At 62.7% G+C, this 11,758-nt stretch overlaps 1 protein-coding gene across 1 annotated transcript; it reads right to left on the bottom strand.

Annotated features, from left to right (window-relative positions):
* Positions 1 to 605: 605 nt before the first annotated feature.
* On the bottom strand, positions 606 to 8,222 carry LOC119109955 (lisH domain-containing protein ARMC9). The gene is made up of 11 exons (XM_037233700.1): positions 8,209 to 8,222; positions 7,357 to 7,513; positions 6,364 to 6,525; positions 5,562 to 5,764; positions 5,108 to 5,212; positions 3,493 to 3,709; positions 2,898 to 3,010; positions 2,228 to 2,336; positions 1,702 to 1,798; positions 1,378 to 1,405; positions 606 to 705 (listed from the first exon to the last, which is right to left on the bottom strand). Exons 1-11 carry the CDS (start codon positions 8,220 to 8,222, stop codon positions 606 to 608), a joined length of 1,305 nt encoding a protein of 434 aa, XP_037089595.1.
* Between the last annotated feature and the right edge of the window lie 3,536 nt (positions 8,223 to 11,758).

Here is an 11,758-nt window from a genome sequence, read left to right as displayed (position 1 = left end):
GGCGGCAGTTTGTTGGCCTCGAGTGTGGGCCGCCGCTCCAGCAGGCGACTGGAGAGGCCCGGCGGCTGCTGCGGCGGCGGCGGCGGCTGCTGCGGTCGCGCCTCTGTCCGCCGCCGCCGCCGGGCCGCGGAACGCGACGCGCTCTCGGCCGGCGGCGGCGGTGCGGTGGTCAGCGCGGCGGCGGTGATGCGCGGCAGTCTGGCTCGCTCCAGGCTGCCGCCGGGCGGCGGCCGGGGCCGGCGCACCACCAGCTCCGCTTCCGAGCGGCTCTTCTGGATGGCGGCCGGCGGCGGCGGCGAGCGGCTCCTGCGCGCCGCGGCAGCCGTCGTCACACGGCGACACGGTACGTCAGCGCTCGGCGGCGCCCGCACTTTAGACACCGCGCTGCCAAGCACGATCGCTCACACGCAGCCAGCCTGGCGCGACCACACGACATGATGTGCGCTTTCCGCACATCACGGTCTCACTTCTCGTCGAGGGTCGGCCAAGCAAAACATTTGACGACAGTCCCCATGCACACCGAAATGCACGCTTAACCGATTTACGACGCATGCCCCATGCTCTCCGGGCGCACGCGACGCCCAGTGTGGTCGACTGCCGGAGACTCACGCTACCACGAGGACCGAGTCGCTGTGGGCGGTGCTCGGCAGACGGGGCGAGACCGGTCGGCCGGGCACCGCTCCGCCCTGACGCGGCGACAGACCGCTGCGGAGGACGCGCCGCGTCAGCACGCGCACACCGGCCGGACACGCCACGGGCCACACTGCGGTGTCGAGCCGCCGGCAGTGGCGTCCCACCAGACCCCAGCCTCTCACCTAACAGCTGAGAGCGCAGCGAAGAAGCGGCCTCTTGGGCCAACTTGCTTTAACAGTGAATAGCAGAGCAGACGCTCCGTCGAACGGCGGCGGTGTGACCCGTATGGGCGGCCGTCGGCGGCGGTGTGACCCGTGTGAGCGGCCGCCAGCGGCGGTGTGGCCCGTGTGAGCCCCGCCGGCGGTGGTGTGACCCGTATGGGCGGCCGTCGGCGGCGGTGTGGCCCGTGTGAGCGGCCGCCGGCAGCGGTGTGATCCGTGTGAGCGGCTGTCGGCGGCGGTGTGACCCGTGTAAGCGGCTGTCGGCGGCGGTGTGATCCGTGTGAGCGGCCGTCGGCGGCGGTGTGACCCGTGTGAGCGGCCGCCGGCGGCGGTGCGACCCGTGTGAGCGGCTGTTGGCGGCGGTGTGATCCATGTGAGCGGCCGCCGGCGGCAGTGTGACCCGTGTGAGAGGCCGTCAGCTCACCTCCGCGGCCGACGGTCGGCCCTGTCGCGGCCGGGCGTCCCTCGGCCGGGCTCTGCGGCGCGCGGGCGCCGCTCAGCTCGCGCCGGCCGCGCGTCAGACCGCCGCGCTGCAGTCCTGCCGGCACCATCTGCGGACGAGGGGGGGGGGGGGGGGCGGCATGAGGCGACAGGCGTGTGCCATGGCCGGGCTCCGACCGCCAGCGTCAGCGTCAGCTCGCTGGGGAAGCTGTGATAAAGCAGCGGCTGCCTGCTGGACGCCAGCGACAAGCTGATGGCGCAGCTCACCTAACGACGCACCAACACCGGTTGCGCACGTGTGAGCTTACGGACGGCATATCGTGACGTCATTGGTTGCATTCGGGCATCTGATGATCCCATACCCCCTGCATCCGAGCCACACCGGACCGTCAGCGCGTGGACGCACCGGAGCCTGCCCGGAGGGTGGCCAGCAGCTCCTCGCCTTCGTGTTCCCCGATCTCGGCCACCACCGGGTCATCAGCGTCAATGTCCTCCTCGAGAAACTGAAATCCACCAAACAGGCGTCAGGACTATCCCAATTAAACCAGCGCCTACCAGCCAAACGTCGGAAAATTCCGTTTCAACCGAAGGACGGCGTTCGGACTCGTAAGGCGGCGTTGATGTCCACTTTCGTAAAACAGAACTGTCAGTTAAAAACGTGAGGACATTAATCAGTGGTCAACGTCCCACTAAACGTCGCAGACGTCAAGGACTCCTCTCTCCTCAAAGTGAAGACGCCAGCCACGGGTATGACGTCGGGATGCTACAGAAGCCCACCAATCAGACGCCGGGACTGTGCAGTCAACAGAAAATCACGCTACTTAACTTGAAACCAACAAAACCAGAGCCACAAGCCAAAACTGGAGGTCCGTCTCTCCCAGCCGAGATGCGCTGGCTGAGCAGCGTGTCCCCGAGCGCCGCCAGGCCGGTACCTCTGTGTCCTCGATGTCATCGTCGTCCTCGTCGCTGGCGGCGCCGTCCACGCCCTCGCCGCGGTACTGACGCATGATGTACTCCAGCTGACGGCGCAGGTCCGTCGACCTGTGGCGCACACAACACAGCCGGCCCGTGGGCGGAGCGCCACCAGCACCGTGACAGGCGGCGCGGCGGCGCGGCGGCGGGTCACGGGCACGGCGGCGACGTCTGGCGCGCCGCCTTTGCGTGGCGGACGTGAGGATCGACCGGAGTGAAGTAAACCCCTGCCACCTACGGCTCCACTGATGTTTTGGCAGCACCAGTGTCGCTTGAACAAGCCATCTTCGACATTCAGTAAATTATATATATATATATATATATATATATATATATATATATATATATATATATAAAGGCGTGTAAGCGCAGCACCTTGAATGTTCGCCACATCTGTTACTCTGCTGCTGCTCTCGCATGCCGCGGACGAGTACCTCACTACCGCCCCTGTCCGTCACCTGAATTACGTGCATCTGGGTTCCTCCAACCTGTCCAATGTACGCCTGCGATCCCTCCCGCCCTCCCCCTATTTGTCATCAGGGTCCGTGCCCGTCAGACCGGCCCGGGAGACTGGCGCGATGCTTCAGCCGTCATTGTCGGCAGCCCTGCAGAGGGGGACGGGCTGCGTACCCCTTCTCCATGAAGTATTCGAGGACCTGGCCCAGGCCGAGCTTGGTGGCGCGCGCGCGCACTTCCGGCTGGCCCAGGATGCTGTAGAGCGTGCCGTTCACGTACGGCAGCACCTGCCGACGACAGGGAGGTCACGGCCTGGGGCCGGTGCCACCGCCCGGCCGGGACGACAGCGACCGGGGGACAATGGTGCGGCGGTCACAACGGCGGCCACCAACATGGAGACGGCTACCACGGAAGAGATACAATACGCATCACAGCCAGGGACCGGCCCCAGCCTGCGTATAAGGCCGCCTCCGAAGACCAGGGACGCCGGCGCGAAGGGCGCCGAACTGCACGGAGTGCGAATCCCGGACCATGCGAATGGCTTGTTCCGACAAGGAGAGGTCAGCGACGGCAGCTGGCACGAGCGGGTCGCCCTGGCTGCTGACCCGCGGCTCACCAGCCGCTGTACGTCACGCAGACCGGCAGCCAAGCTGCCACTCACGGCCGGCCGTCTGCCGCTGTGGCCGCCTGACATGCGACTCATTCCAGGCAAACGGCAGCTGAGTTAACCGAGCTGGAGACCGCAGAGCAAGCACCAACCACCACCGACCTGCGCGTTGTTGGAGCCGAGCAGGTCTGTGAGCAGCTTCAGGACCGAGTTGACGTGCGGCACGCACTTCTGACGGCCGGCCGTGCGCAGGCAGAGGTTCATCAGCAGCGCGCAGCCGTACTCGAGCGTGTAGGCTGGGATGACGGCGTGGTCTTGCAGGAAGCCAACCAGCCACTCCACCATTCCCCACTCGATCATGCGAGTCTGCGCCGGCCGCCTGTCGCACGGCATGGACATCCCGTCAGCGGCCTGACACGTTGCCCAGTCCCATCCCGTCAGCGGCGTGACACGTTGCCCAGTCCCATCCCGTCAGCGGCGAGACAGCTACCCAGTCCCATCCCGTCAGCGGCGAGACAGCTACCCAGTCCCATTCCGTCAGCGGCGAGACAGCTACCCAGTCCCATCCCGTCAGCGGCCCGACACGCTGCCCAGTCCCACCCTGCCAGCGGCCCGACACACTGCCCAGTCCCATCCCGTCAGCGGCCTGACACACTGCCCAGTCCCACCCTGTAAGCGGCCTGACACACTGCCCAGTCCCATCTCGTCAGTGGCGTGACACGCTGCCCAGTCCCATCACGTCAGCGGCGTGACACACTGTCCAGCCCCATCCCGTCAGCGGCGTGACACATTGCCCAGTCCCACCCTGTCAGCGGCCGACACACTGTCCAGTCCCAGCCTGTCAGTGGCCCGACACACTGCCCAGTCCCACTCTTGTCAGCGGCCCGACACACTGCCCAGTCCCAGCCTGTCAGCGGCCTGACACACTGCCCAGCCCCATCCCGTCAGCGGCCTGACACACTACCCAGTCCCAGCCCGTCAGCGGCCCGACGCAGCGTTCGGCGCCGGGGGCCGAGCGCCGACCGTGCCGCAGTACTCCACTGTACGGCGGGCCGGCCGTCCTTGTGGAGGGGCGGGGGGGGGGGGGGCAGACCCGCTCACAGCCAAGCAATGCGAAGCCGCGGCCGGAGACTCGTCAGGAGCGAAGAGAGCACGATACTTGATAACCTGACATGGGCAAATGAGGCCTTGAGCTCTTGGTTTTACAGACCACGACTTTTGAGTTCAGAGTTGTTATGCTGACCTCAATTGGCCTTCAACACAGCGCGTGTCCCAGATACAGCAGCACAGAAGTCCGCAAAGCGTCGGCAAGCTGTTGAGTCGCTGGTATCGGGCTGTTCGTAGGGTCGCTGCGGAGCGGGAGTGCAGTGCACGGTACACACAGCTGCAGACCGTGCGGAGTGTGGCTGGTCGCGACCTACACCACCCAGAGCGCCCGCCGACAGACCGCAGGGGAAGCGTGGGCCGACAGCGACACAAGAGCGCAAACAGCCCGAGCAGGATGGTGACAGTCATAACATAGGCTAAGGTGAGCTACCTTATCATCCGTAAAAAGCAAAAGCCCGCACATGCCGTCGGGTTCAGGCGAACTTAAATATCACAATTGTGATGCTACGGAAGCCAAACGTTTTATAGGTAACGATCCCCAATGTTGTCCTCGTCTCCCAATAAGTGCTGGTGACACGCTTCAACTGACGTACGTGACCCGTAGCTCAGCTGTCGTGGGGCAAATATCAGAGTGGAGTCATAAAGGCTCTGAAAGTGCACGTATAGTCACCGGAGAGAGAGCTTTTGCAGCGTGGCCAGCACCATGTCCAAGGTGACGGCGTCCAGCTTCTGGTATTGCAGTACCTTCAGCAGCGTGTCCATCAACGGCTGGTACCTGTCGACAGGACGGCAAGAGCTAAGAGCATGCAAATACAGAACGCAGCCCAAAGACCAACCGGCCAAATCGTACATTCGTCAAGACATGATAAGCCACGAACAATAGCGGCAAAGTGGAACTTTCAATACATCTTGAGCCATTTGCCTCAGATGATCTAACCCAGAGCTCTATAGTCCGCCTTTTAGCCAAGCTAACTGGGGAAGAGTGGAACACCAGGAGCAACCGAAACTTCGACAGGGATTGTTGGTAACTTGAAACACAGCCCTTCAGAAGGGTGGGAGAGGGGGACGGGGGGGGGCCTCGCAGAGCTAGCCGGTACGGCTCGGCCTCGGGGCGCGTGACTCACATGCAGAGGTAGGTGCGGCCGCTGCAGAAGGAAGCCAGGCAGTTGAGCAGGCGAGCCCAGCTCTGCTGCACCACGTGCGGCTCCGGCGGCGTCAACGCGCTCAGCACGTGGCGCGTGTACTCGTCCACGCGCTGGAGACCGGCCAGGTCGCCGGCCACGTACGTCTCCACCACGTCGGCGCGGCTGCTGGACCGGGTCACCCGCTGCCGACCCGACCCAGAGGTCACACGCCACGGTAAGACGGGTCACGGCACGCACGCGGTGGTACACAGGTCATGGCACGCACGTGGTCATACACAGGTCACGGCACGCACGCGGTCGTGCACAGGTCATGACACGCACGTGGTCGTACACAGGCCACGGCACGCACGCGGTGGCACAGTTGTAACACGGTGGTCATGGTTCCTCATGAGAGTGTAGCATAACCCATCTGGTAACTATATGCCACATGTATCCGTACACAAGGTGATACGACTGCGGAGATGTCCGGTGTCAAACAGGGGCAGGGACAGATCGGTTCAACAATAACCACGCCACCCGTGGCCACCAGATGGGGTTGCTTGGTGCGTGTATCCGCTATCCCACCATTTGAGAACAAGCCAGGTAAACAGTGACCCACCTGAGAGCCATATAGTCTCAACACTGGCCCACCTGAGGGCTATACAGTCTCGACACTGACCCGCCTGAGAACCATACAGTCTCGACACTGACCCGCCTGAGGACCATACAGTCTCGACAATGACCCACCTGAGAGCCATACAGTCTCGACACTGACCCGCCTGAGGACCGCACACTGACTGACCCGTCGGAGCGCCTGCAGCAGGAGCGCCTTGGCTCTGTGCGAGGCCGTCTGCAGGTGGTGTTTGACCGCGGCGAAGTCGAGCGGCGCGCGGCCGGCCGCCGGCAGCACGCTGTCAGCCTGGTGACGCTCCACACTCTGACGCAGGATCGACTCGGGCGGCGACTGACCGAGGGGGCAGACGCCGGTCACACCGAGGGGCCACAGAGGCGCCGGCGCGCGCGCACACCAAACAGCTACGGGTGATAAATAGATGCATATCTCTGGACAATTAGGCACATAAAACGCCAGCCGAAACACAGGCGGAGCATGGACTGGAGTGACCAAGCGTGCTCGGCAAGTGAGATTATTGTTTTTGCGAGATAAGCATATGAAGCGCGGTTCCTTTTTGCAAGGTTTGGTCATTCGAGGTCAGGCAAGGGCACGCTTTGACATTTCCTCTCGACCACCTTCGGCCTATTAAAGGTCTTACATTTTTAAACCCCCACAGCACTAACAGCTTTGGAACGGAAGGCCAACTAGCGCTGGTTTCCTCTCTGGCGTGGCTTGTTTAGCTCTTGACATAACCAGAAGAGGGGGGGGGGGCAATACTGTTATAGGCTTGACCCCTCGACTCGACATGACATATTACAGGTCACATCTGGCGATGTCCACTGGTGACAAGATAATAATGTTGAGTATTCTTAATCTTCTTAAGTTAAGTCTTCTTAATGCGTCTTCTACGACTCTCGTCGGGCGAACGCTAATCGTATAAGCGGGCTCAATGACATTTTTAGCTTCAAACGACCTTTCGAGTTCGGCAAAGAAAAGCTGCTATCATAAAGCGCTAAAAAGAACTAGCTAAAACCAATCATGATTGCAACTCGTAATAATGAACGGTTTAAACATTCCACGCAGCGAGCCATCGTCAGGGTGACTACCATCCGGCAGGCCTAATATGGAGCCAGTGCCGAAGGGCTTCTGTAATCCTGCACGGCGCTGCGTCTGTCGACTGACCTTTTGTTTGTCGGTGGCGTGCTGCTGGATGGTGCGTGAAAACAGCTGCGGGAATATCTGGCAGCAGGCGTCCAGCGTCGCCTCCAGGTCGACGCCGCCCTGCCGGACGGACACCTCGAGGGCCGAAGTCAGCTGACTGGTGACGCCCGTTAGTCGCCTGCGGCACACGGCCGGCCTCAGCTCCGGGTCACACCCGACACACGGCCGGCCTCAGCTCCGGGTCACACCCGACACACGGCCGGCCTCAGCTCCGGGTCGCACCCGACACACGGCTGGCCTCAGCTCCGGGTCACACCCGACACACGGCTGGCTTCAGCTCTGGGTCACACCCGACACACGGCCGGTCTCAGCTCCGGGTCACACCCGACACACGGCCGGCCTCAGCTCCGGGTCACACCCGACACACGGCCGGCCTCAGCTCTGGGTCGCACCCGACACACGGCCGGCCTCAGCTCCCGGTCACACCCGACACACGGCCGGCCTCAGCTCCGGGTCACACCCGACACACGGCTGGCCTCAGCTCCGGGTCACACCCGACACACGGCTGGCTTCAGCTCTGGGTCACACCCGACACACGGCCGGCCTCAGCTCCGGGTCACACCCGACACACGGCCGGCCTCAGCTCCGGGTCACACCCGACACACGGCCGGCCTCAGCTCCGGGTCGCACCCGACACACGGCTGGCCTCAGCTCCGGGTCACACCCGACACACGGCCGGCCTCAGCTCCGGGTCACACCCGACACACGGCCGGCCTCAGCTCTGGGTCGCACCCGACACACGGCCGGCCTCAGCTCCCGGTCACACCCGACACACGGCCGGCCTCAGCTCCGGGTGATGCCCGGCGCGGTCACCGGCCGGGTTCCATGCTGGGGGTGTCTGGAGCCTTGTGCCAGTGCCATCTGCAAACCGGCTCCCCAGCCTGCCGTCCTCGTCATCAAAGACACCCGAGAAGTCTGAGGGCCAGTGTGAGGGGCTTTCGATGGTGATTTCGATAGTTTCGATCTCACTCCTCAATCACATGCGTTATAATAATTGCGATTTAGGCCATTCGTGGGTGGCTTCAAGCCTATCTGCCCTCAGCCACCGCAGCGATACACTGCCTCCGGCCGCGGCCGCCCCGGCGTCCGCACCTGTAGTCGTCCTGGAGCCGCAGGTGGCGCCGCCGCAGCCGCTTGTAGTGGCGCTGCGTCTCCAGCAGCCGGTCGTGGCTGCGCACCAGCAGGTGGTGCGCCTGCCGCGCCAGCAGGTCGCGGCTGAGGTACAGCTGCACCAGCTGCGCCGGCGGCGCCTGACCGCTGCTCATGTCGCGCACGAACCGCGACAGCTCGGAGCGCAGCGAGGCGGACCACGACTCCTGCCGCACACCGGGCCGCCGGCCGTCACACGACACGCTGGGCGACCGTGAGCGCTCAGAAGGTACCATAAACGAATTCCATGATGTTCCCAATGTGCGACACAGTTCAGCGCGGCCTCGTGTTCTGGTGGACGAAAAGTAAGCGGCGGTAGCGTGATACAGCACTGTATATTATAGTCCTCAGTTACCGACAAAGGCGCTTTGTTAAACATGCCAGTGCGGGATTTCACAGGAAACTAAAAACAACGGAATGGATTCGCACTCAATACCTATTTAAACGGCCCGATAAGCACAAACAAGATACGCCTGTTTACAACACCGTCCACGGCCCACGGTATTGCGGTGTAACACCTACGACGCATAATCGCGCGAAACGCACGCCGTCCGCGCCGGCTGGGTCGATTTCGGACGTTTGCCGGGTACGGTTCGCCCGAATAATTCAGCCGTCACGAGGCGACAGGGCGGCGCGACGCCCGAGCGGTGACGTGGCGCCCGGCGCGGCCGGCGGTCGATCGAGGGTCCGGTCCGTCACCCGCCCACCGGCGGTCACGTGACCCTGCCGCCACCGGCGCCGGCCGTCACGGCCCGCCCGACGCCGCCACCGCCGCTGGGCGTCCTATTGCGCCGATCTGCTCCGCGCTGTACGCCGGCTGGCGGCGCTGTACTGTCCGTAACGGCTTAATGTTTCTGGTGAAGGCCGCGGCTCCAAATGGTCGCAGTACACGGACCGCCACGTGTGGTTGAACGTCACCTGATCACCTGATGCTCGCGCGGGGGGATGGTCGCCTGTCGCCCGTGCGGGGAGGATGGTCACCTGATACCCGTGCGGGGAGGACGGCAGCCTAACGCCCGCGTGGGGAGGAAGGTCACTTGTTGCTCGTGCGAGGAGGGTCACATGATGCTCGCGTGGGGAGGATGGTCACATGGTGCTCGCGCGGCAAGGACGGTCACGTGATGTTCGCGCGGCAAGGATCGTCACCTGATGTTTGTGCGGACGACGGGGAGGGAGACCACAAAAACAGGACACCTCTGCAGTGTCGGGAGGTAAGACCCAGGTCCCAACGCCGGCTTGATATTATTATCCCAACCAGCATCGGCCATACGACCAGACATATATTAAGGGGCTCCTCGCCGCTTTAGGGGACTTCTGCGTATAAACATTCATCGGAAAGCATAAGCTGGTGCGGAATATACGACTTGTGTGTTTGGAAGCCCATGTTGACGCTACGTAACAATATTTAGTCCCATCCTGCAAGCGAAGGCTAAATATTGATCAACAGTCACGACCTGCAAATGCAAATAAATAACCTTCGTTGCGGACTGCTGCACCTGGAAATAACAAACCTGGCACAGCAGCGCAGCCAGGATTTCGCCCAGGAGGGTGCCAAATCGGGCCATAGTGGCCCTTCGAACTCCAGGACCCGACCTCGTCGCTTAGAGACGATGATTGTTTTTATTTTTATTTTGGAGGCTTGTGAACCCACCTCGACGGCTCGGACTATGCGTTATGTTTCAGGGGCCCTATGACTTTTCAACTGCCAAAAGCGCTAGGGCCGGTCCCCGGAGGCCGCCGTCACCTCCAAGGAGAGACGACATGCATCAAGGTCCCGCCGGCTACGCCACATGCCTGAAGGCGGGTGCCACGCGGAGATACAGCTTGTGTAATTCTGACAAACATCCGAGGCAACGTGACAAACCCGAAACTGACAGTCAAGACCTGGCTGGGCCACCGCGTCGCGATGTTTGATGTTTGGCCGTTATGACACTGCAGACCGATGTTGAAGGTCCTCCATACGAGCCACTCCGACAGCTTTGACAGGGCCTCCTCAGAGGTCAGGTCAGGATCGTCCTACAAGGCCCTCCATACGAGCCACTCCGACAGCTCTGACAGGGCCTCCTCAGATGTCAGGTCAGGCTCGTCCACAAGGCCCTCTACACGAGCCACTCCGACAGCTCCGGCGGGGCCTCCTCAGCCGTCGGGTCAGGATTGTCCACAAGGCCCTCCATACGAGCCACTCCGACAGCCCCGACGGGGCCTCCTCATACGTCAGGTCAGGCTCGTCAGGCTTCCAGCAAATCAATTCCTCCCAAATGAAAACAAGCGTAAGTCTTTCCCTATCGAGCGCTACGTAAAACGTCTCGGGACAGCCGTTGGCAATGGACAAAACAAGCAGACATGACGGCGTGTTTTAAGGCCGTTAGCCCACACTAACTCCAGGTCAATGCCAAACGCTTGCGCGATGACGGACAGCCAGAGGTCCGGCAGGTAACGGCGGCATGGTAACCAACAGCTCGACCCACATGCCCGCGCCACGCCCGCCACTGGCGGCGTGGCCAGCGGCCGGTGTGCGGGAGCACGCACACGGAGCCACTTCCGCTCATTCAGCTACTGGCCATCACGGGCAGCGCGTGCAGGCGACAGCGGCCACCGTCAGTTCTGCAGATCGTGCGTGACATACGCGAGTCACCACTGCTATGCGAGTCGAGCTGATATTGACCGCGCGGTCGGAACGGTTCTGCGGAACCTTGTGTGGTGCCGAGACAAGGCCTGCAGATTCCGGGAAGCGCATTACATAAGGGGGTTCAGAGAAGCGTAAACGGTTTCAAGTCACAGGTCAAGAGCCTCAGGATATCCACCGAGCGACAGTCGTTCCATTTCACCATACAGGAGCCTGTCTCAATCACCAGCTACCGTCCCACAACCGCCAGCAGTACCAACTCTCTGGTCCGCATTTGAGGACCTCGGATCCCCCGTCACCAGTCTCCTCAGATCCGTCTGCCGTCCCCGGCCTGCTCTCAGCAGACTCCGGTCAGCAGGCCCAGTCTGCCGTCCCCGGCCTGCTCTCAGCAGACTCCGGTCAGCAGGCCCAGTCTGCCGTCCCCGGCCTGCTCTCGGCAGATTCCAGTCAGCAGCCCCAGTCTGCCGTTCCCGGCCTGCTCTCCGCAGACTCCGGTCAGCAGTCCCAGTCTGCCGTCCCCGGCCTGCTCTCAGCAGACTCCGGTCAGCAGCCCCAGTCTGCCGTCCCCGGCCTGCTCTCAGCAGACTC

The sequence above is a fragment of the Pollicipes pollicipes genome, unplaced genomic scaffold (genome assembly GCF_011947565.3).
Source record: "Pollicipes pollicipes isolate AB1234 unplaced genomic scaffold, Ppol_2.1 Scaffold_7231;HRSCAF=8579_pilon_pilon_pilon, whole genome shotgun sequence".
Taxonomy (NCBI): domain Eukaryota; kingdom Metazoa; phylum Arthropoda; class Thecostraca; order Pollicipedomorpha; family Pollicipedidae; genus Pollicipes; species Pollicipes pollicipes.
The sequence above is the reverse complement of the archived record's forward strand: the minus strand, read 5'-3'. Positions and strand labels throughout refer to the sequence as shown.

Bases quoted from the DNA above. Each gene is read 5' to 3' on its own strand.
- LOC119109955 (XM_037233700.1), bottom strand. The intron at 5,765-6,363 runs GTCAGTCAGTGT...TCGGGTCGGCAG, and splicing joins TGCTGCAGGCGCTCCGACGG to CGGGTGACCCGGTCCAGCAG. The intron at 706-1,377 runs GTCTGACGCGCG...CGTCCTCCGCAG, and splicing joins GGCAGGACTGCAGCGCGGCG to CGGTCTGTCGCCGCGTCAGG.